Source organism: Ascaphus truei, chromosome 6 (assembly GCF_040206685.1).
Source record: "Ascaphus truei isolate aAscTru1 chromosome 6, aAscTru1.hap1, whole genome shotgun sequence".
In the NCBI taxonomy this organism is placed as follows: Eukaryota; Metazoa; Chordata; class Amphibia; order Anura; family Ascaphidae; genus Ascaphus; species Ascaphus truei.
Window position 1 is genome coordinate 126,282,970 of NC_134488.1, and position 24,953 is coordinate 126,307,922.

A 24,953-nucleotide genomic window follows, 5' to 3' on the forward strand; every position below is an offset into this window, starting at 1 on the left:
TGTTGGGATTATGAACCTGGGGGTCAAAAGAGCTCACCTGTTTGAAAGGTTGTGTTGTCCGATTTTCTTCATTAAGCGTAGAGTCGTCTCGCTGATATCTGCAGAAGAAGTCCTTCAAGCGAAGGCGTCTATTGAGCCTGTATAGATCTACCTCCCAGTCAAATGGGTCCAGTGTATGTGTTGGCACAAATGATAAGCCCTTTTCAAGGACACTCTTTTCCGATGGTGTTAACATGTAGGATGAGATGTTATACACTACGTCCTTCACTTCTTGGCCTTCTGGACCCCTCTGTCCTTTGATTGCCTTGGAAGAAATCTTGTTGCTGCGGCCGCCGCCCCTGCGGGTCTTTCTCCAGCGTCTGGGTCGTGGGGTGGGGGTTTCTGATGTATTACACCCCCTTGTCCTAAAAAAGGATCCGTGCGAGCAGTATCTTGGTTGTCCGAGTGATCAGTATCACTAGTGTTGTACGCACTCCCCGTGGTGCCTGCGCGTCTTCCCCTTGTGTTCTTCCGTCTTTGGCCTGGTCTCCCTGGAATCGTCTCACTGATGCCCAACAACCATTTATAGACGTGCCGTTCCTTATAGTCTGTGGTAACTTGTTTCAGTTTCTCACGTTTGTATGTGATGAGGCTTTCTCTATAGGCGTCGACTGCTACTTCTAGTTTGTCAGTCCAATTAACCTCTTTGTCAGCGGTCAGGGCAAGATCATTTTTTGTTTTAATGGTGGCAATCTCAGCTCTAATGCGGTTCAATTCTTTAGTAGATTGTTCAATGACCAATATTATCAGATCCAATGAACATTTATTGAGAATACTGATCCAGCGTTTACAAAATTCTGGATCAGAACGTCCAATAGTTGGCTGATTCTTAATGCGGAACCCTCTTGGTAACAGTTTCTCACGGTGATAGTGAGAGAGGGTTGCACCATGAAGGAAAAAATCAACTTCCCTCTTGCTCAGTTTAAGCAAATCATTAAAAATATCAGAAACTTTTTCTGTGCCAAAAATTTCCTCTATCGAATCTGTATACCTGATCCTAGAAATATCAGTCTCACTATAACACAAAGTATCTGATATAGATGAAAACAGACCCCCCACATCTGGAAATTCTTCCATAACATACAATCTCTATGATATCTATCTAGAAATATATTAAGCAGTAAGAACCACAATATAGTCACTGAGTGAGACTGCACCACAACTCAGTGAGCAAAACACTAATCAGGGTGCTCAGCTCATATATATATGTACAACAAAAAGCAGCAGCCAGCACTCCAAGCAACAAATGTAAAGTCAAGGTGCATGCTCCATAGAAATCAATATAGAAACCCTGTCTTCCCATAAGAAAAGGCACAAAAGCAGCAACACTCAGATAAAGCAAAAAGACATGTATTAGCAGTTACAAAACAGCACACTATAAACCCAACGTTTCGGTCCTAGGCAGGACCTTCCTCAGGGGGGTGCTACCAGACAATGACACCCAGAGAACATATATACCCCATAGTTCATCATGTGAGGACAATTAGAGGCAGCTAATTGTACAATCCTGGAGCTCCACGAGTGCAATCAGTGTATGAGGTAGTACGGCGGCCATCTTGGAAATCAGGAGACAGAGCAATGTATGCTATCTCACATGGGCAGATGAGTACAGGCTCCCCCGGTGGACAAAAAAATCCTAGCGTCCAATGTTGCTAGGAAACGCATGTGTGGCGTCATAAAGTCCTGGGAAGTCAGCTCAAAGTAAAGTTGCGCATGTGCAAGGCTCTGTGACAGCACCAGAGTGTCACGCCGATCTGGTACCCCATTCAGTGTCAATTGCATCAGTGTGGCAGCTCCCTAAAGAAAATGACAGTGAAGGAACAAGTGAATCAACACATAAGGGGAATAAAAACAATTTCCAGAGTTGAGGGTGACTGTTTAGATGGCAAGGGGAGGGAGGGCAAGGGGAGGGAGGGATAACAAGGGAAAGGAGGAGGTTGTTATCCCTCCCTCCCCTTGCCCTCCCTCCCCTTGCCATCTAAACAGTCACCCTCAACTCTGGAAATTGTTTTTATTCCCCTTATGTGTTGATTCACTTGTTCCTTCACTGTCATTTTCTTTAGGGAGCTGCCACACTGATGCAATTGACACTGAATGGGGTACCAGATCGGCGTGACACTCTGGTGCTGTCACAGAGCCTTGCACATGCGCAACTTTACTTTGAGCTGACTTCCCAGGACTTTATGACGCCACACATGCGTTTCCTAGCAACATTGGACGCTAGGATTTTTTTGTCCACCGGGGGAGCCTGTACTCATCTGCCCATGTGAGATAGCATACATTGCTCTGTCTCCTGATTTCCAAGATGGCCGCCGTACTACCTCATACACTGATTGCACTCGTGGAGCTCCAGGATTGTACAATTAGCTGCCTCTAATTGTCCTCACATGGTGAACTATGGGGTATATATGTTCTCTGGGTGTCATTGTCTGGTAGCACCCCCCTGAGGAAGGTCCTGCCTAGGACCGAAACGTTGGGTTTATAGTGTGCTGTTTTGTAACTGCTAATACATGTCTTTTTGCTTTATCTGAGTGTTGCTGCTTTTGTGCCTTTTCTTATGGGAAGACAGGGTTTCTATATATATATATATATATATAACCATGTTAAAAATGGTTTTTGAAGCAAAAAGTGGCACTGTGTGCTCATTTGCATGTCATTTCCCAGAATCCCTTGCTGCAGTGGAAGTGCTGTGTGCTGGGTGATAATAGGGAAAGGCGGGGTTGCAGACCTGCCTAAGACATGCAGATGAGCATACAGTTGTATTTACATTTGTGTGTATATATATATATATATATATATATATATATATATATATATATATATATATATATATATATATATATATATACACATATCTCTGTTATTATGCCGTTTATTATAGATAAAACAGGAAATGATCCATACAAATTATCTGTGCTCATTAAACAACCATGTCTGTTTAATTGAAGGCTGTGAACACTGTTCTTATGCTTTTTTATATCTGGACCAAATATTTTACTGTAGAAGTGTTGATTTGATTGAACATTAATGCTTAAAACCTTTCAAAATGTTTTAGTAAGTGGAACTGCACCATTATTCGTTCACTGACCTGGATTTAAATCATATAATGGTTCAGTGCCACTGAATGGAACAGTATCTCTGGATTTATGTAAACAATATAAAGATTTGGACATTTGATAGCAGTTGGTCTCAAAATCAAACAAATTGTCAGAAGCCAGGGCCAGTTTTCTCACGTTCTTGTCTCATGTCCCATCTGCTTTGAAGATTTGCATCACTGTCCGTTTTCTATATTGTCTCCTGTTGTAGCTTTGAATTGCTTCATTGTATTCACGTCCACCAGGAACACTTACATTTACACTTCAATGTAAAAAAGAGCTTCCTTGTGTTTCCTGGGGCCTTCCTCCCACCGGCTTCAGATCATGTACTCATTATTCTATCCTTTCAGCTGACGGGCTTTCGTACTGTACAGTATTGTTACTCTTGGATGCATTTAAAAGTTTGTCACACCCGTCTCTCCCTCCTTTTTTCCCAGGCTGAACTTGCTGACGTCCTTTTCCTAGCTAGTTTTGATGGAAATATTCTCTTCTCAAATTTGTTCCACACCTCTTGTTCTCTGTTTTTAAAGTATTATCCCCCCCCCCACCCCCCTGGATGGAACAAGGGCACATGTATCATGAGACGATATAGGTGATCGTACCTGTTTCAGCGAAGACTTTCATTGAAGTCAATGTTCGGGCGTCATCAAAGAGCAATCCGCGCTGTCGCCCCCCAATCTGCAATATCTGCTATTGATTTTAATGACCGGTATCGCTGATGGGGCGGATCGCTATTTGATGACTCGCGGCCATTGAGAGATGACGCCGGAACAGGTGCGATAACCTTTACTGGCACTTGATACATGTTCCCCATTGTGCTGTAATGAGGTCCTTTCTTCGTCTATCTCTGCTGGTATATAACCTGCACACAAGGCTATCCTAAATATGAAAAAAAGCTAAGGATCTTATGGGGTCTGCGGTTTCATGTCTCACAGCAGGGGATGGGTGATTGGGCGAGACCCTGAGTATTCCTTATCTGCTTACAGTTTGTTGCATTGGTTTCCTAATTTGAAGTGATCAGGCATAATGTCTGTGTGCAGCACACTGACACATAAAATGCATTTCTCATACTTGTAGCATTACAGGCTTTCTGTGGCAATGGCTGCTAAAGTACCAATACCACAGCCACATTTAATGGGAATATTTATACCCACTTTGCTCCGCTCTCTCTCTCTTTTTTGCATTTGTTCTATAGTTTAAGACAGGGGAGCACCTGCGCCCCCTGTCTTCCCTCCGCTGGTGCTCGCGCCCCCTGCCTTCCCTCCGCTGGTGCTCGCGCCCCCTGCCTTCCCTCCGCTGGTGCTCGCGCCCCCTGCCTTCCCTCCGCTGGTGCTCGCGCCCCCTGCCTTCCCTCCACTGGTGCTCGCGCCCCCTGCCTTCCCTCCGCTGGTGCTCGCGCCCCCTGCCTTCCCTCCGCTGGTGCTCGCGCCCCCTGTCTTCCCTCCGCTGGTGCTCGCGCCCCCTGCCTTCCCTCCGCTGGTGCTCGCGCCCCCTGCCTTCCCTCCGCTGGTGCTCGCGCCCCCTGCCTTCCCTCCGCTGGTGCTCGCGCCCCCTGCCTTCCCTCCGCTGGTGATCGCGCCCCCTGCCTTACTTTGATGTGGCGCATGTGACGTCACCCGCAGCATCATTTGACAATTTAATGGAAACAGAAAGAGTTGGTTTCACCCGGAAATAAAGCTGCTCTGGCTTTTGAAAGCTGATAGATTTGAGATATTCATCAACTCATTTCGACCATGTTTTCACTCATTTTCTCCATGGCTGAAATATAGACGTTCCAAGGACTGTCATTTCTAGTGTCTTTAAAAAATCAATCCAAGAAAAAAAAAAAAATCTAATATAGAGAATTGAAGCAGGGGGTCACCGGAGCTGAACCCCATTAATTTCAGGGGAGGGGTGGGGACCGTATCTCCTGCAGTTTAAAGCTCCCGCCTGAGCCGCATCGTGTAACCTGACGCACGCCACGGGAGCTTTGTGAAACGGCCACAATGTGAACCCTGGAGCGGTTGCTGGTCGAATAGGTCTGTAGTCTATATTTTAAAATATTTTGTGTCTCGTCCTGTTTGTGGTGAGTTCAAACATGTTGGTAATTAGAAATATTACAGATGTGTGTATATACATCTATCTGCATTGCTGTCACACACTTGGTTTCACAGAGCACAGCACTTGAAGAGGAGTTTCTCGTGAGCAAGAAAATCCCCAGTATTTGAAACGCTGCTGCAACAAAACACCCTCCAAACGCAGTCTAAAAACTGGAGACAAAAAACAGTAAAGACTGAGGGATCGTCCTTAAGGTGCAGGGGGGAGGTACTCTGCACAAAATGGGGCACACCATTTGTATTTGTATTGTGGTAATTAATCAGCCGTTTCTGCAGCCAAGAGTTTACCCGGCAAACATCGAGGGTTTTGACAGTTCAGCAGCAAATCTAATGAACCAGAAATAGCTGGAATGGGCCAGAAATAAAGCTGCTTTGGACCTTGGAAGCCGATGGATATTCAGGTAACTTCTTTCAACCGGGTTTTCTCTCCTTTCCTCCACTGCTGAAGGTTTGATCACGGGGTCTGTCCTTTTTCCTATCTTATCCTTTCTCCCGCCCCAATGGCCTATGGTGAAAGTGAGCTGCCCATTACACCGCGTTCAAAGCACATTGCCAAACTCTATTTCTTCCTGCTGTTTTTACTTGGAATGACTTTTTTGAAGTGGCCCAAAGCCTGCAGTGTATTATTTACATGACACCGGCTGCTTATTCTCACTTTGTGCTCTCCACCACAGATCCTTATCAGAAACATGTCTTTTCTATATCTTCTCCGATAAGGTTATTTAAGATCTACTTACCTCCCTACGTGAGGGGTTTGGCAGGCATTCATTTGGGGTTTAGGAATAAAAAGCCGTTAAAAGAAAATCCGTAAGCAGCGGCAAAAATAGGGAGTGTAAGGGCTCGCTATGCTACGGCAGCTTGCTAGCGTTTGCACCCCCGCCGCTCGCTCCTGCAGCACAGCGACCTGTGCTCAAACTGCAGGAGGCGGATCGGGGCATGGCGGGGGCGTGTAACGAGTGCGTCACGGAGCTGGTTCGCCTTAATTGGCTGAACCAGCTCGCGTCACGCGACTGTAGCCCCAAATTTCAATTTTGGTTGTGCCGGCAAAATGTCGCAGCCTTAGGCTTAGGTCAGACAGAAGGCGATGTGCCGTGTGCGTGCTAACGTGCGCTCACACGTCCGTCGCAAATTTGGGTTGTGCGGTGGGAGTTTTCAAACTGAAAACTCCTCCGGCGGTAAAATGCAGCGTTATGGCTGCGACATTTTGCCGGCACAACCCAAATTGAATTTTGGGCCTAGTCGCGTGACGCGAACTGTTTCAGCCAATTAAGGCGTACGAGCTCCGTAACGCGTTCGTTACACGCCCCAATCTGCCTCCTGCAGGTTGAGCACAGATCGCTGTGCTGCAGGAGTGAGTGGCGGGGGCGCGAACGCTAGCAAGCTGCCGTAGCAGCCTGTCTGAGCGAGCCCTAAAACAGACACCGACAGCTATAGTGTTGTGAAGACATTTTTAACAAATAAGTGAATGTGCTTGGTGAACCTCCCCTTTAATGTAGTGGGGATTCGTTTGTCTTCATTCAGCCACCTGTAACTGCGCGTCTTCCTAGTGACGGCGCGTCTTCCTAGTGACGGCGCGTCTTCCTAGTGACGGCGCGTCTTCCTAGTGACGGAGCGTCTTCCTATTGACGGAGCGTCTTCCTAGTGACGGAGCGTCTTCCTAGTGACGGAGCGTCTTCCTAGTGACGGAGCGTCTTCCTAGTGACGGAGCGTCTTCCTAGTGACGGAGCGTCTTCCTAGTGACGGCGCGTCTTCCTAGTGACGGCGCGTCTTCCTAGTGACGGCGCGTCTTCCTAGTGACGGCGCGTCTTCCTAGTGACGGAGCGTCTTCCTAGTGACGGCGCGTCTTCCTAGTGACGGAGCGTCTTCCTAGTGACGGAGCGTCTTCCTAGTGACGGCTCGTCTTCCTAGTGACGGAGCGTCTTCCTAGTGACGGAGCGTCTTCCTAGTGACGGAGCGTCTTCCTAGTGACTGCGCCGCGTCTTCCTAGTGACGGAGCGTCTTCCTAGTGACGGAGCGTCTTCCTAGTGACGGAGCGTCTTCCTAGTGACGGCGCGTCTTCCTAGTGACGGAGCGTCTTCCTAGTGACGGCGCGTCTTCCTAGTGACGGAGCGTCTTCCTAGTGACGGAGCGTCTTCCTAGTGACGGAGCGTCTTCCTAGTGACTGCGCCGCGTCTTCCTAGTGACGGAGCGTCTTCCTAGTGACGGAGCGTCTTCCTAGTGACGGAGCGTCTTCCTAGTGACGGCGCGTCTTCCTAGTGACGGAGCGTCTTCCTAGTGACAGAGCGTCTTCCTAGTGACGGAGCGTCTTCCTAGTGACTGCGGCGCGTCTTCCTAGTGACGGAGCGTCTTCCTAGTGACGGAGCGTCTTCCTAGTGACTGTGCCGCGTCTTCCTAGTGACGGAGCGTCTTCCTAGTGACTGCGCCGCGTCTTCCTAGTGACGGAGCGTCTTCCTAGTGACTGCGCCGCGTCTTCCTAGTGACCGCGCCGCGTCTTCCCAGTGACCGCGCCGCGTCTTCCCAGTGACCGTGCCGCGTCTTCCTAGTGACCGCGCCACGTCTTCCTAGTGACTGTGCCGCGTCTTCCTAGTGACCGTGCCGCGTCTTCTTAGTGACCGCGCCGCATCTTCCCAGTGACCGCGCCGCGTCTTCCTAGTGACCGCGCCGCGTCTTCCTAGTGACCGCGCCGCATCTTCCTAGTGACCGCGCCGCGTCTTCCTAGTGACCGTGCCGCGTCTTCCTAGTGACCGCGCCGCGTCTTCCTAGTGACCGCGCCGCATCTTCCTAGTGACCGCGCCGCATCTTCCCAGTGACCGCGCCGCATCTTCCTAGTGACCGCGCCGCATCTTCCTAGTGACCGCGCCGCGTCTTCCTAGCGACCGTGACGCGTCTTCCTAGTGACCGCGCCGCGTCTTCCTAGTGACTGCGCCGCGTCTTCCTAGCGACCGTGCTGCGTCTTCCTAGCGACCGCGCCGCGTCTTCCCAGTGACCGCGCCGCGTCTTCCCAGTGACCGCGCCGCGTCTTCCCAGTGACCGCGCCGCGTCTTCCTAGGGACTGTGCCGCGTCTTCCTAGGGACTGCGCCGCGTCTTCCTAGGGACTGCGCCGCGTCTTCCTAGTGACTGCGCCGCGTCTTCCTAGTGACTGCGCCGCGTCTTCCTAGCGACCGTGCCGCGTCTTCCTAGCAACCGTGCCGCGTCTTCCTAGTGACTGCGCCGCATCTTCCCAGTGACCGCGCCGCGTCTTCCCAGTGACCGCGCCGCGTCTTCCCTGTGACCGCGCCGCGTCTTCCTAGTGACTGCGCCGCGTCCTAGTGACTGCGCCGCGTCTTCCTAGTGACCGCGCCGCGTCTTCCTAGTGACTGCGACGCGTCTGCCTAGTGACCGCACCGCGTCTTCCTAGTGACTGCGCCGTTTCTTCTTAGTGACTGCGACGCGTCTTCCTAGTGACCGCGCCGCGTCTTCCCAGTGACCGGTTGAATAAGACTGTTAGTTGTGCTGTACCGCTGGGTTTGAACTATTGCAGAGGTGGCCAACTCCAGTGCTCAAGAGCTACCAACAGGTCAGGTTTTCAAGATATTCCTACTTCAGCACAGGTGACTCGATCAGTGGCCCAGTCGAAGACTGCCCCACCTGTGCTGAAGCAGGGATATCCCTGGGAAAATACATGCCTCTGTACTTATCTATGGCCGAATAAAGTTTATTTTTTATTGATTTTTTTGTCCAGTCTGGCTGCTTGTTCCTGCTGCTCTGCTCCGTTCATTTCCATTTGTGTTTAATTTCTTATTATGGATTCCATTTCTTTCCCCCGTCTCACCTTTGTATGTTACTTACATTTCTATTGTAGTCGCTCTCAAACTCTGGGCGACTAGATCTCATTTCTTTTGTGTCTGCTATAGAAATAGTTTCCAACGCCCACGTACAGAAATGCAGCAGACAAAGCTTTAAGCAACTTGTGGGAGTAGGAAGAGTTGTTCGGAGCAGAAGCACCTGTTGGCGATGGTCTGTTCAAACACTTGACATGTTCATCGCTTTCTCTTCTTAATTCCCATTAGAAATCACAGACGACCATTAAAAAGGGCTTTATAACTTATAGCTGGTCCCCACTCAATTTATAACACCACAGAGGCATGTCTGCCCATTTTTTGTGATTATTGCTAAGATGCCATAAAATAATACTCTAGTTAGAGGATATTGCAGACTTTCATAAATTCTACGTGAGCTATACAATAGCAAAGCTTGAATAAGTCATGGGGGGGGACATTAAACGCTTGTTAAACAGTTGGACGAGCAATTATTGTTTAATTTATAGGACTGTTTATTTTAATTATAGGGTTTTTGCATGCCCGCTCCTCTTCAATGTTTAGAACATCTGCTGTCCAATACCAGTGTCATTCTCAATAAATCGGGGTCCCAGAAGCCTGAGGGGAAACGTACCAGTTTAGAGGACACCTGAGTCGTGTGTGTGTGTGTAGTTTTTTTACTAGGTGTGACAACAGCCCTAGGCAGGTGTAATTCATGACACACTTTTGGGAATTGAAAAAATATATATATTTTCCGGTTACTCCTTGATAAATAATGGTTCTGCTGCCAAAGGATTCACTGAATAAGTATATTATAAAAACTAAGGAGAAATATATAAAATGTGCTGTGCATTTCAGTGTTCTTTGCTGCCCTGTCTTTCTCAAGATGTAACCCTTTCAGTGACTGCGATCTGCAGTTAACACTCTTAGGCTGAGTCCATGGTGACTCCAGCCGTGCGGAGGCACGCTGAGACTGAGGGAAAGCGGGTGCTTTCCCTGGCCTTAGTTCGCGCCGTGCGGGGACGTCTCGGGGGGGGGGGGAGGGCAGTGACATCACGGAGCTGGTTCGCCCTCATTGGGCGCCGAAACAAAAAAAAATTTAAGAGCTATGCCTCCGCACGCCTGCGGAAGCGTGCGCGAGCCCCTGCTAAAGCTGCTCTCATTGCGGCTGCAGGGGCTCACTGACAAGCGTCAGCACGGGTCAGTGGATAAACACTGACAATGGACTCAGCCGTATAATGCGTTCACATTGTGCGCTACGTGCTATTTTGCTGCTCTGGGTTGGATCACAGCACTATACAGTACAGTACATGTGCTAAACTATTTTCTTGTTGCACATTGTAAAATCATCATACAACTTGCCAATATTCCAGGTGGTGTAGGTTCAAAACCAGAGTAATACTTGTACCCTGTGAAAATGTATTCACTGCGCTTTGATGCCATGAGCAAGCAGTTGAAGTAGAAACTGCTGTTTTTGAGCAGCCGATTATTATTTTACAATTAAAAAAAATGTACTGGCAGTCCTCGTTTTACAACGCTTCGCTTTACAACGAATGGCTTATCCAACGCTATGCAATGCATACCTATATTCATTTTTACAACGCCAAAATGGCTTATCCAACGCTCTTACGACGCTTTGCAACGTTGTGTATGAGTGTATATATACACATTCACATAAACAACGTTGCAAAGCTTCGTAAGAGCGTATATATATAATATTATACTATATAATATTATATTATACTATATAATATATTATTTATTATGTTATATTATATATATAATACAGTATATACACTATATAAATTATGTGTGTGCTGCATATCTTATTGCCTGCATAAAATATTTGGTGTATTTTAGTGTTAAAAATGCCTTCAGGAACGGAACCTTTAATTTAAACAGTGTTCCTATGGGAAAACGTGTTTCGCTTTACAACGTTTCGCTTTACAACGCCATTTTGAGTAACGCATTGTGTCGAATAACCGAGGACTGCCTGTAATTGTAAATTCCCAATGAATACAGATTAATTTATTTGGACTCTGTATTTTCTAATCATTCACAACACAATGGGTACATTCTAAATACTTTGATGCAACCGTTTTGTTTTTGGCCGACAATTCACAAAGTCATTCGGGATTCTTGGCAAAAACCAGCGCTGATTTGGCAGCTTCTGAGTGTATATTGTTTTGTGCAGGATATAACAGCTATTCCTTATTCTACCTTAATTTTTAGACAAAATCTAATTTTATTCAGCAGCCCTCAACTATGGGTGATGCAACATCAACAATGTGCGCTACATGCTTAAGTAATTTAAAGCGACGCCCCCCCCCTTACCTATTCAACCCCCATCTTATTTATTTATATGTATTTGTAAGGCCTCGACCAAGGTTCCTGCTGGCGTGCGGAGGCGCGCTGAGGCTCGGGGAAAGCGGGTGCTTTCCCTGGCCTTAGACAGCGCGCCGTCCGAGGGCGTGTCGGTGGGCGGGCCAGTGACGTCACGGAGCTGGTTCACCCTCATTGACCTGCCCTGCGCTCCGGCGAGCGCTGAAATGTAAAATTCTGATAAGACCTACACTTCCGCGCGCTTGCGGAAGCGAAGGCGAGCCCCTACTAAAGCCGCTCTCATTGCGGCTGTAGGGGCTCACAGGTAAGTACAAGTGCGCGTCAGCGCGTAAGCGCTGACCATGCCCGAGGCCTTAGAGCTGAACTATTTGAGGCTTGGGGACACCCTGGTTCCCAAGATATTTACCGTGAAGTTTTCAGGTTTAAATCTCCACCCAGGGAAAACACAATGGCTGTTGCAGAGCCATTTAAATTCCCTTTAAAATCCAGGAACTAGGGGGTTCCTGGAGCTGAAAATATCAGGGAGTGGGGCACGAGTTAGGGGGGATTGCTTTTTGCGAATAACACCCGAAGCACGAATGCAGCAACTAGGTGTCTGAGGTACAAATGAGGTTAAGGTGGATAAAGCTGCACAAAGACTTTGCAGCGTGTGAGAGTGGGGACCCTCCAAGGGCGAGCGCCCTCTGTGGGGGCTGTTTATCTCTAAACGCCTCCAGGGGCCCCTCCACAGAGCTGATGCTTTTCTGTGATGATTTGTTTGTTTTTGTAAACAATTTAGCAATCTCTAATTGCTTTCTCAAGCAAATCTAACATGGCTAAAATCAAAGATTTTGGCCTCTTTTGTTTCCGTGGAAAAGTATTTAAAATTGCGTTTCTTCCTCTGGGGAAAAGTTAGTCAAAATGTTTAGCTGTAACCGTGTACCACCCTGTCCTAGAGAGCAAGTAAAGAGCAGGGCAGCAAAAGACTAAATGGAGCAGCCAAAGGAAATCAAACCCCTCCAAAGTTTGCTTACCGTGTGTGCAAACTAACTTTAAACATTTATTTACAATACTTTTCTGTGTATAAAGGCACCAGTCATCATCCCGATTGCTCACTTAAACATGTCGCTGACCTTGGTATACATTTCTCAGGAGCGATGAAGTTGTTTTGTCTAAACTTCTGTGACAGAAATAGCTTGGCTTCTGTGGTTTGAGTTCACTGGAGAAAGGACACCTCAAGCATTGTTCTGTGCATGTGAAAAATGCATGCCTTCTACTTCCTGCTATAATAATCCTATGGGAGGCCAGCACAGGAAAATACCATTCACATCTCACTCATCCACACACTACAGGAGACAAACCCAGGTACCTAGATTTGTTAGTCATGTTTATATATGCTAGTAAATAAATATTGCGTGGATTCCTTTGTGCTTATTGAAAAATCTGACTTCATTTCTTGGTGCAATAAAGTGCACATTTATGTTAACAAGTAACATATATGTTAGGGTGCCTCTCCATCGTTCCAAAAGTGAATCCAATTAACCAGCCGAGACATGCCCAGTCACCATATTTCACAAGGAGTGGCAGGAAGAAGACTTGGCACTTGAAACCCTTTATTTTCTTTTATAACTGCATTGTAATACAATTGCACAGGAGGAGAGATGTATAGAAATAGTTCCGATGTTAGCCTAGCAGCCTAGCTCATTTAAAAAAACAATAAAAATAAAAACAAACTTGACACGAACATGCAGCATTGCAGGCACTCCTTTAAGGAAACACATTTCTGGTAACATGTTGATATGTTATCCCAAGTTAGTTATTTTATTTCTATTCATACGCCGACTACTTCAGTCCAGAATGCTTAATCCTCGAGCTTTGCCCGGCCGTATCATTATCTTTGTGAGAAAGGGTCACCTGCTGACTAAAGCAAAGGAATGTGAACTAAAATATGTGAGTTTATAAATAATTGTATGATTTACCGCTGGGCCTCCCATATTCAGTCTTATAGACAAATCAATAATGTAAATAACTAACTAATACACCAAAACTACAGCGCTTAACCTATAATGAGCTAATGCTAAAAAATGTGCCTTAAATTAAATGGTGTGCATACTTAATTGCACCTACAATATAATAAAGTGCACATACAATATCAAGTGAACGTGATGACTAAAAAAACAAAGAAATAAAGCAGCCTAAGTTATCCCACAGTGCAGGTTATCTCCTCAACCGACACACAAAACTCATACTGTACAAAACCCATATGGGATACCTGGCGCTTAATACAGTAGAAAGTGTCCATACAGTGCAGTCATTTAAATGTCCAAATGATGTTCCCAACCAAAATGACGATCGCAGTTGGATTCGTTAGTCCCCCCTAATAAAGGGTTAAAAAAAAAACACAAATTGCGCAGTATATCTGGACAGGTGCATACAGGACAGTACGACCACAGTGAACTACTTACAAGATAAATCTTGCAACTTTCAGTTGAGAGGATCTGTGCTTTAACCTCTTCCTTGCTGTGATCACGAATCCCACGTGAATCTTCTCAATCCTCCTCTTCTTTAGCCTCTCCCAAGTAGATATTCGGAAGGCATGATAAGGAGAGAATACAGCAAGATAGTGTGGACAGTACAACACAATTTATTAAAATATATAAAAACAGCCAAATGTAAACTCACATATGGATGCTGTACACGTGCAATACTAGGATGCGTCCGCAGCTTGCTAAGGTGTCCCTTTTGCTTGTTACAAATCAAGTACAGCTGTATGGCTCCTCTCAGCAGCAACTCAGTGCCCAGGACTCTCTTCGCCCTCCCTGGTGTGTCCCGGCGCTGGTCCCGCTGACGTCACTGCCTGAGCGCCGTACAAACAACTGGGAACCTCCTCTAAGGGGGGAGGAGTTCTAGAGGTACCGTCTGCAGTCCTCAAGGGCCACCAGCAGGATATCCTTAAAACCTGACCTGTTGGTGCACCTTGAGGAAAGGAAAGTGTGGACTTTAAAAAATCTCTGGTTAATCAAGTAACACTATACACTCAAGTGAACAGGTGGTATCTCTCCGAGTCACATGCTTATCCATGTGTATGAAAGGGGTTAACAACTGCCCCCCGCCCCCCCCCCCCCCAGCTGCCTTACCTATATTACAAATGTAATATAACACAAAGGGTACACTGCTTGTTATGGGAAAAGGATTTCAAGATTACAGCCATTGTGCGGTCAGCCTGTTTATAAAATGAATAAGTAGTAAAACCGAAAACCTACACATTAGCAGCGAAAGTCTTGTAGGTCCCTCAAGGGGTCACAAGGTGGAAGATCACTCACACACACACACTCACTCACTCACACTCAGTTAGATCTGTCTTGTGTGGTTCAAACACCAATTCTTATTATATTCCACAATTCTTTGACCTGCGAGACGTCACATGCATTCACAGACCTGTAGGGGTGTTTCCTGTCACCCATGTGTTACCAGAGGCACTTTTATGACTGGATACATGGCAGGAGGCAATTATTTAATTTCCCATTTAATAGCAGTATAAAATAATACCTTCTTTTCATTCAGGTGGATCTGTAATGATAAATCACTTTGCCTCTGATTTGAGCGAATGTATATGAGGAGCTCTCAGGCTCACCGAGCCCCTTTGTCCAGCGTCCCTGTGGCAGGCCGTCTGACCTCCGCTCTCATTTTAATATAAGCTTGTTTTGATCAAGTTCCTGAGAAAACAAAATGCATTTCCTTAATTTCCACTTAAGCCACGGAACGGTAACTTCTTATTACCGTGGCCCTCACGGCCAGAGGGAGACTGAATAAAAAGTTCATTTAGTAAGACCGTTAACCTCCCGGTTGCCAAACTGCACACACACTTGCACTCTTGCATGGCTTTATTGTGACACGCCATGCACCAGGGAATAGTTAACTCATGCTATTGTTCTCCTATTTCCAGTACTAGCCTTATAAGGCTTTCTCCTCTCTTTTTATTATCTGTATTTCTCCTTTTTGAGCCGAGAGTTATTTTAATTTAGAAATGGTGGGACTTTGAACTAGTGAAAGAAGAGACATATTTTTGATGGTGAGTAGAGCAGGATGCTTTTAATTTTTTTTTTACTTTACTTTAGAAAATGGGAAAATCAACTTATTAGTGGAGACTTTTCTTGTGTGATGATAGCTCAATATACATATTGCTTCCTTCTCCTTTACAGCAATTCCATGTTTACCTCATCATTTTAAACAATATTTTATGCTCCAAGTAAAAACAAGAAAAAATATTTTTCTCTGAAGTGGATTATATAAAATACATTTTTGGTTGCTTTTTAGACCCCACTCTTCCCCTCCGCATACACGCACACTCCTTTTCACGAGCACTTATCAACCCTCTTCTTACACATGCCACATTTACCTGTGCCCTGTCTGGGAATGAGGCTCCCCTCTCTCTCCTCTGTTCTGGGCTGAGAGGATGATCGGATGTGCCCGCTCCTCTGGGCTGAGAGAGGAAGATCGGATGTGCCCGCTCCTCTGGGCTGAGAGGGGAAGATCGGATGTGCCCGCTCCGCTGTTCTGGGCTGAGAGGATGATCGGATGTGCCCGCTCCTCTGTTCTGGGCTGAGAGAGGATGATCGGAGGTGCCCGATCCTCTGTTCTGGGCTGAGAGAGGAAGATCGGATGTGCCTGCTCCGCTGTTCTGGGCTGAGAGAGGAAGATCGGATGTGCCCGCTCCTCTGGGCTGAGAGGATGATCGGATGTGCCCGCTCCTCTGGGCTGGGCTGAGTGGATGATCGGATGTGCCCGATCCTCTGGGCTGAGTGGATGATCGGATGTGCCCGATCCTCTGGGCTGAGAGGAAGATCGGATGTGCCCACTCCTCTGGTCTGAGAGGATGATCGGATGTGCCCGCTCTTCTGGGCTGAGAGCGGAGGATCAGAAGTGCCCGCTCCTCTGGGCTGAGAGGATGATCGGATGTGCCCGCACCTCTGGGCTGAGAGCGGAGGATCAGATGTGCCCGCTCCTCTGGGCTGAGGAGATGATCGGATGTGCCCGCTCCTCTAGGCTGAGGAGATGATCGGATGTGCCCGCTCCTCTGGGCTGAGGAGATGATCGGATGTGCCCGCTCCTCTGGGCTGAGGAGATGATCGGATGTGCCCGCTCCTCTGGGCTGAGGAGATGATCGGATGTGCCCGCTCCTCTGGGCTGAGGAGATGATCGGATGTGCCCGCTCCTCTGGGCTGAGGAGATGATCGGATGTGCCCGCTCCTCTGGGCTGAGGAGATGATCGGATGTGCCCGCTCCTCTGGGCTGAGGAGATGATCGGATGTGCCCGCTCCTCTGGGCTAGGCTGAGAAAGGAGGATCGGATGTGCCTGCTCCTCTGGGCTGGGCTGAGAGGATGATCGGAGGTGCCCGCTCCTCTGGGCTGGGCTGAGAAAGGAGGCTCAGAGGTGCCCGCTGAACAGCCAGTTGGATTTTTTCCCCTGGAGCAGTGGCACCCATGGCAGAGGGTTATGGTGCACCATGGTCCCCTGGCACCCTGGTTGAAAAATACTGGTTTAATCATATCACTAATTAGGTCATTTGTTTCCTACATGAGATGGCACCTTTAATGTTCTGTAGGGCACACTTTATTTCAATTTATATTATTAAATGTTTGCTTCCCATGGTTAAAGATATTAGGTTTCCCATGATCAAGTATAACATTCTCTCATGTGCCCACAAGACTGTAACAATAACAATTTTAGTTAATGAGTATGTATTGATGGAATGTGATATCTTTGTCCAAACAGTGGATAGGTTGCATAATACTGAATATCTGCCATCACGCACAGCGCCTTCAGAGTTTTGCGGTCTTGGAAAACATTACAGTTGTAGACTCTGCTTCTTTGTCCGTTTTTCTCCTCTCTACTTCACCTGATGAAATAAACTCTTTGGCGGACTTTTATCATTTTGACCTAATCTGTTTATTGTTCTTCGAATCTCCAGGTTCATTCTTAGGTGAAGTTGTTCTTGTCAGAGTAATTGTTGCCATCATTAGCCAAACAAACAGGTAAGGATAGCTATAAGCATTTGATATGTTCCAGAGGGAAAAAAATGGCTGTCAAGTCTCAGGCCAATATGTTGCGGCTTCCTATTGGACAGCCAATTGTAGCCACTTTAAAAACCAGGAAGTAATGCGGGTAATTTTGCCGGCAAGTATCTCGCAAACCATGGGGTCCTCGGAGCAAGAAATAGTGCTGCTCATCCCCGGCGGAATACCCCAACCCACATCCTGTGGGGGATTTGGGGGGCGGGGGGCTGATTTGAGATGTTGATGGTGTGCTTTCTGATAAAGGGGATCATTTTAAAAAGTGACACATCCTCCACTGTGCGGTGTACAAGAAATAAAAATAGCCCTTTTGGGTACATTTGCATGTCTGACAGGTCTGAAGCCCTGTCTGTCCTCATAATCTCTTGGCATACAATGCTTCTACTGCAGCCAGGGATTCTGGGTAATGACATGAAAATGAACACTGTGTTTGTTGCCTTTGCTGGAAGCCCTTGTAAATTTTGTTACTCCAAAGCGGTTCTCGGCCAGATGTTCCTAGGTAAGGATGCAAATCAGAACAATACCTTTGAGCCTGCAGAGTACAACACAGCAGGAGATGACCTTAATTGTGAGCAGCTCTGTGAAGAGAACGGGCCCAGATTCGAACGGATTTTGGAAAATGTAAAATAATTATTAGTTTGCCAGTCTTAATCTCCTCTTAGCTTGTGAATCATTCAAAATGTCGTCATGGTAATAATGACATGCTTTGTCACATAAAAAAATTATTTATTTTATAGGTCCAGTTCTAGCCTTTTCATCAACCACCCCAGTATTAAATCCTGACGTGTGTGTTACAAGGAGCCAAATGGCAAACCTGTTTTGCTTCTCGATCATCTAACCCAGTTTTCTTGTATGTATGCATGTCTTTATTTATAAAGCACCATTCTTCATTTAACTAGCAATTGTACGAATGCAATAGGAAAAGCGTGCAAGCGTGTACGTGACTAATAGTGAGCGACGGTTACATTGTCTGCGACCATGAGTCAGTCAGGTGGGTAGTATAACACGAGGTAATGGCATGTGTTCCCAATTAAAGATCTATTCTTTTATTAGTACACACAGCACAAACCACTAGAAGCCGGCACCGACAATTAAGGAACTAGAAGTAAAAAATAAATTAAAAAAACACATAAAAAACAAAAATCAAAGGATGATTCTCTAGTGCAGGTGTGGCCAATTCCAGTCCTCAAGGGCCACCAACAGGTCAGGTTTTAAGGACATCCCTGCTTCAGCACAGGTGGCTCAATCCACTGATTGAGCCACCTGTGCTGAAGCAGGAATATCCTTATACCCTGACCTGTTGGTGGCCCTTGAGGACTGGAGTTGGCCACTCCTGAGCTAAAGCAAAGTTACTAGTTTTGTTTGTTTTTACATTAGTTGTCATATCTGTTTCGATCACTTGTTCTAAACAAAATGTAAAAATCTAGCGTTGGCTTCTCCAGAGGCTTAAATCTGGCGTGCTCTCCTTTATCCACATACAGTATGTTTAAACAAATAAGGTTTCACCTCTTTAGGCTGCGCTTATACAGCCGGCGACGCGACCGATGACGTCACCCGTCGCCATTGCGAAAGTTGTATTTCAGATTCTGGAGACGTCGCTGGCTGCAGCGCCAGTGACGTCAGCAAGGGGGAAGGCAGACGGGCGGAGAAGCTCCCTGATTTGGTTTATAGCCAGTCACGTGGAGACCGTCTCTCTAAAAATCAAGTTCCGATTCCAAAATCAGAATTATGGTAGAGCCGGCACTATAAGCGCAGACTGTGAAACACAAGAAAAGTGAATTCACTTTTTTCCCCCTAATAATGTACAGTAGAATAAAGAAACGTGCACAGCCATTGTTTCACGTGAGACAAAATGATAGCCACTTTATACAATCTTTCCTCCCCCAACCTACAAAATAAAAGCAGAACTTTGGATAAAGAATACTCAAGATTAAAGATAAAGGAGTATTAAATACTTGCTTGCCACTTTTTATGTACTACTTTGTTGGGATTTTGGTTAGACGAGCATTATATAATTACTATAGAAATAAAACCGTGATGAAAGCAGTAATGACTGTGTGTGCTGTGTTTCTCAGATATTTTTTTGTAGAGTTTAGCAACAAGGTATAAAGTACCATATTGTCCAAGTCATGCTAAGCTTTACGGTTAAGGCACCTTACAGTTCATCAGCACTGCTTTGCAAATATGGGCCAATGCTACCTACTCTCACCTGATCGCCTAAAACTAGCTTGGCGAGCGATATTTTATGTAAGCATTTGCCTTTTAAGAAAAATGCTTATAAAGGGTTTAGTCCAACATAATTCCAAGCAGACCTGTATTTAAATTTTTAAATCATTGTGAAAGTTTTATTCAGGAGACGTTTGTAAACATTAACATAGTTTTGCATATTTTTGTTATTATTGAGTTTATCTCTTCCGAACCTATTCCTTTAGCTAGTTGTTTACACAGGGAGGATACATTGTGTAGCTAGTCACCGGGGTGGAGGGACCAACTTCCTCAATCACCATTCAGTCAAAAACCAAGGTTGCAAATGCAAACAGAGCGAGATTTTCTGGCTTTCTGGCTTAAACCAAACAAAAAAAACAACCTGGATTTATTTCCCTCTATGTTTGCCATTGGTTTAATTTTGGCGTAAAGGAAATGTTTTTTGAATGAAAAATAATTGATCTACATTTTTAAAGGATTAAAATGTTTATGTGACATTTTATTCCTCAGAGATTTGGCATTCTTGATTTACTTTGCTGAAGGTTTGGTTGAGCAACACCAAGCTTGTCCCCCGCCTCACTGGCAAATCCGTGTGACGTGGTTACCTATTCATCCCAGTAATGTGTGTTCCTGTTCCACCTACTAGGATATTGCTTACATTTAGCTTTATGTAATGATGAGAACAATGGAACTTACATTTACAAATGTCATTCAAGATACTATTGAGAAATACCGGTTTACTTAAGATTAATGTCATTAATCCAGTAAAACGCACAATTTGTTCCCCCTGGCTATTGCATTTGAGATGTTTTTTAATGGGATATGTTTATAACCTATGCTGAGGCGAACGTGATGCAATTAAAAATCACATTTAAAAGGCTGAACACATTAAAATAACCCCTATTCCTGATCACAAATGTCTTTTTCTTTGCCACTCTCTGATCGTTATCTGTTTGCTATTATTAACTAGTTCATAGAAAATGTTAATACTATAGTTACCATCGCTTGTGCCACTAGCTAATATTACGTCTGTGTATTTCAGAGAAAAACTTTTTTTTTTTTTTTTTCCCCATACCACGTTGAAAATAAGTTCTTTAAAGTGAGACTTGCTCTTGGTAAACAACCAAAGCTGTGTTTTTCTTTATACCATTACTGCAGTGTACAATAGAGACGGTCTTGCAGTTTAATTTGAAGTGCAAGAAGATATAAAAGGCGTTACTGATATTTACATCTGGTTCACCTGTTGAAAGGCAACGGTGGTAATAAAACGCTAAACAGGACTACTGTTACACCTCTGTTCCCTAACCCTTTGAGTGCCTGAAGGGTCGTGGTACCTGAGTGCCATGGTGCTCTGGCACAGTGCAATCACGTGACTGCTTTCCCTGGCGACCGCCAGGAAACTGAAGAGGAGTCCTGTGTTTCCTCACTGAGCAGGTACCGTCCTGCGCTCCATGGGAATGCAGAATGTGCTCTACGCGGAAAAAAAAAAAACCCTCCGTTGGCATGAGGCCCTCTGAGTGACAGTGCTCAGGATACGGGTTGGGGCACCCAAACGGTTAAATGCCGTGCAGCAATTTGCGCGTTCTGGATTGTAATGGTGACAATTGAACCCTAAAGTTCTTAGTGTATTCCTTACAATCCATACTCAATGGTCACTTGAAACTTTACTTTCAAAGGCTTCGGGGGTTCATGTATTGCATACTTGTTTTTGTCCCCTATCATTATGTAACTTTGCTTATTAAGTGCTTTGCAAGTCTTAAAGCCGCAATCCCTCCTATACAACCGTTTCCAAGAGATATATGTACTGTATATAACCAGGGATTCACCTGAAGCTGAACCGTGCCATTTTCAGCCCACCCCAGCTCTTGAAATATTTTCTGTTGTACTCACTGGTGCTTCCTTTGGAGAAACAGTATGACCACCAAATCTCATGGGACCTGTGGGTCAATGGAAGCCGCAAAGTCATCAATTTCAGCTTCCCATTGGTCGACCGAGGTGGACAATTTGGGTTCTCTAGGATGTGCAGCAGCACAAAAAATACTTATTATAATTAAAACACTAAGCAGTAGCTAAATGTAAATATTGTCTTTGAAATGCAGTATTCAGTTGTAGTATCCTAAAGGTTAACGTAGAGTAGAAATGAAGGCTCCTGAGAAAACTGCTTGATTTTGTGCTGTCTTATATACTTCACAATAGTCAGAGACAAGGCACGGGAACTTATATCAACCATAACTTTCCATAGGCTATAAAGAGAGACTTGTCTGAGAGATGAACACAGCTTGGACTTCACACTTGTATATTCTCACTCACTGGTACCTATTGTGTGTTTTTGTTTTCTTTGCTTCCACTTTTTTTTTTTACCTACGTGCCATTTGTCATTTATTTAGGAGGACCAATCAGGGTCACCTTCCCGGAGTCCTTGACCCTGGAGGAAATTGTGAGCAAAAACCCTTATGTGACAAAAGGCGGCCGCTACAAGCCTCCAGACTGTGATTCGAGCCATAAAACGGCAGTGATAATCCCTCACCGAAACAGAGAGCAGCACCTGAAATACTTGTTATATTACTTGCATCCCTTCCTGCAGCGCCAACAGCTTAACTATGGCATATACATCCTCCACCAGGTAAAATATAATGGGGCCAATAAAAGTGGTTTTACTTCGTTTAGGAAGAAATAATGAAGCTCCGATCTACAATTGGGTCATAGCACACTCTGTGCAAACTTAAATCACTTGCTTAGAATTGTCAGTCTTAACATGTTATATTTTGGTAATACACCAAACATGCTTATTGATTTTCTCCCATTAAATGCTACCCATTTCTGAAATCTGACTAATGCAGTCCCAGTCGAGTACATTTGCTTTAAGAGCTTGAAAGCAAACACCAGCTATTTACAGCTCTTTGAGTTCAGCAGGCATCTGTTGCCTTGCCATTCGTTTATGCATGGCTGATACAAATGTCTTGCTTGCAACATTTATTATGCATTGTAAGGAACCCCAGGCGGGCTATTAGAGAGGGTTGGGGTTCCTTACAATGCATCTCATCTCAGACGCGCTATTAGAGAGGGTTGGGGGTCTGCAGAATTTCACAATATAATTATGGGGTTCCTTAACCAAAAAAGGTTGAAAACCACTGATCTATTGTATGTAAATGTGTAATTTTATTAAGAACGCTGAATTACTTAATGCTTTAAAAATGACAAGTTCATTTTTAGGATGTAATGTATTCTCTTTAATTCTTTGCATGTTTGGAGTTAAATACATTGGATACCAGCTAAAGGGAGCGGGAGATGCCCATGAAACTTTCAGTACTGAACTTTCCAGCCAGACAACTGATACAACTTCAGATTTGTTTGTTTTCTTGTAGTATTACATTCAGTATGTAGATAATAGACTGTTTTTTACATCCAGCCATGCAGGCTATATTATAAATAACTAATCTTCAATGTGCTCTGGTAAATCACTCTCGGTTCCGCTTGGTAGATTGTCCGCTGCCTTCCTGGCAGGGTAAATTTATTACGGAACATTCCTTTACAAAAGGCTTACTGTTACTATTGTTTTGTAGGCAGGTAATTCTACCTTTAACCGTGCAAAGCTGTTGAATGTAGGCTTCAAGGAAGCCATGAAGGAGGAAGATTGGGACTGCATGTTCTTCCATGATGTAGACCTTATTCCTGAAGATGACCGTAACCTCTACACCTGTGACAAGTTCCCCAAGCATGCGTCCATTGCCATGGACAAGTTTGGATACAAGTATGTGCTTTTACTCTTGCTCTTCACTAGCGGGTTGCAAAGTAACCAAGTCTTCATGCCTCATTAGTCCTTTTTAATGTCCTTTTCAACACTTAGTGTATACCCTGTGCCTCTGTACTGTATGTGTGTATGTATATCTTTATATAGCACCACGGGACATATTCTATTATAAAACAATGGTAATAAGTGCATCAGACATAAAACAATAGGAAAAAGAGGCCCTGCCCCGAAGAGCTTACAATCTAAGTGGTAAGTGGGGAGAACTTGCAGAGACAATAGGAGGGCGTTCTGGTAAGTGCTTCTGCAAGGGGTCAAGGTCAGGGCATAAGAGATGTACAGTATCAGCTGACGGTTAAACATATGCTTCATTAAAGAGGTGCTATATGACAGAGGTTATACGATAATATAATGGCAAGAAAATCAGAAGTTTTGTAAAGTCTATATAAAAGTGAATAGTGGCCGCCTGCCTGGTTGTCCATCTTTCTCTTTTCAAAGATGCCTACAGAATGCCACGTGAGTCTAAGGCCGCGCGTATAGTGCCCGCGATGTGTGACGTCGCCGCTAGCGAAAGTTGTATTTCGCTTTGTGGCGGTGTCACGGGCGACCAGGGCTTTGATTGCCCCAATGTCTGGTAAACCCCTTCCCCGTCTGCTCAAAATGGACGATGGCTCAGAGCTCCCTCCTGGCGCCAATACAAAGCAGTCATCGGTAGAGCACATTTCTGATTTTTAAATTTTGGTTTTTTTTGTTATTATTATTATTTGTGACTCCCTAGCCAGAACTAGATTTTTTTTTTTTGGTTACCGACACAAAGCTACAAATCTCTCAGTAACTGGGGGCTTCCTGGACATCGGGAGAGGAGGGGCAGAGAGCATCTCCTTTCCCCCCCCTCTCCCCTCCCCTCCGACTTGTTTTTGAGCTCAGAAATGTTGATTTACTATTATCAACAGTCATTAAATGTGTTATTGTTTTTCATGGATTACATGTAAAGCAGTAGTCTGTCAATTTTTTTTTTTTTTTTTTCTTTGTCATAGAGCTCGTTGTAACTTGTTTCGTGGTGTTACCTTGCAGGGTTTATTTATATTTGATGGGTCTTGTAAGTTGTCTACCAACTAGAGACAGTAATACTCTTTCAGTACGAGTTGGCAAATTGGAAAAAGGTTTCCAAGGAAAATAGCCACAATTTTAAAAATAATGAAATTCTTTGTGAACATTCTAAATTAAAAGACAAACTCCATTGGTTTGTTGTGAGATGAGATTTTCCCTCACTAAGAGGGGCTGCTTCTTTAAGCTCTCATAGATATTGTGTGTAAAGCATCTTGACATTTTCATCAGCATGTATAACATTTCAGTACTGACCTGTGAAGACATAAGCGGATAGTAAAGTTCAATGTCTAAGTTGACCTTCACTATTATAATGCACTCTGACCTCCCTCTGAGATGCTCCCTCAGAGCTTTGGACGACGGTGTCTGTCCTTTTGGGACTTACAGGGTGCCATCTTTAATGGTAGAAAACATAAGCCATCTCACTGCTGAAATTCTGCATATCTCCCCAGGATAAATGAATGGATT

At 45.1% G+C, this 24,953-nt stretch overlaps 1 protein-coding gene across 4 annotated transcripts in view; it reads left to right on the top strand.

The window, feature by feature from the left end:
• The window catches only part of LOC142497858 (beta-1,4-galactosyltransferase 3-like), a 111,940-nt gene that overhangs the window by 63,928 nt on the left and 23,059 nt on the right, over window positions 1-24,953 (top strand). For all 4 annotated transcript variants that reach the window (XM_075606235.1, XM_075606237.1, XM_075606238.1 and 1 more), the window contains 2 exons: window positions 22,018-22,253; window positions 23,194-23,381. In XM_075606235.1, the coding sequence (XP_075462350.1) occupies window positions 22,018-22,253; window positions 23,194-23,381 (424 nt within the window). The remainder of the gene's footprint in view (window positions 1-22,017; window positions 22,254-23,193; window positions 23,382-24,953) is intronic.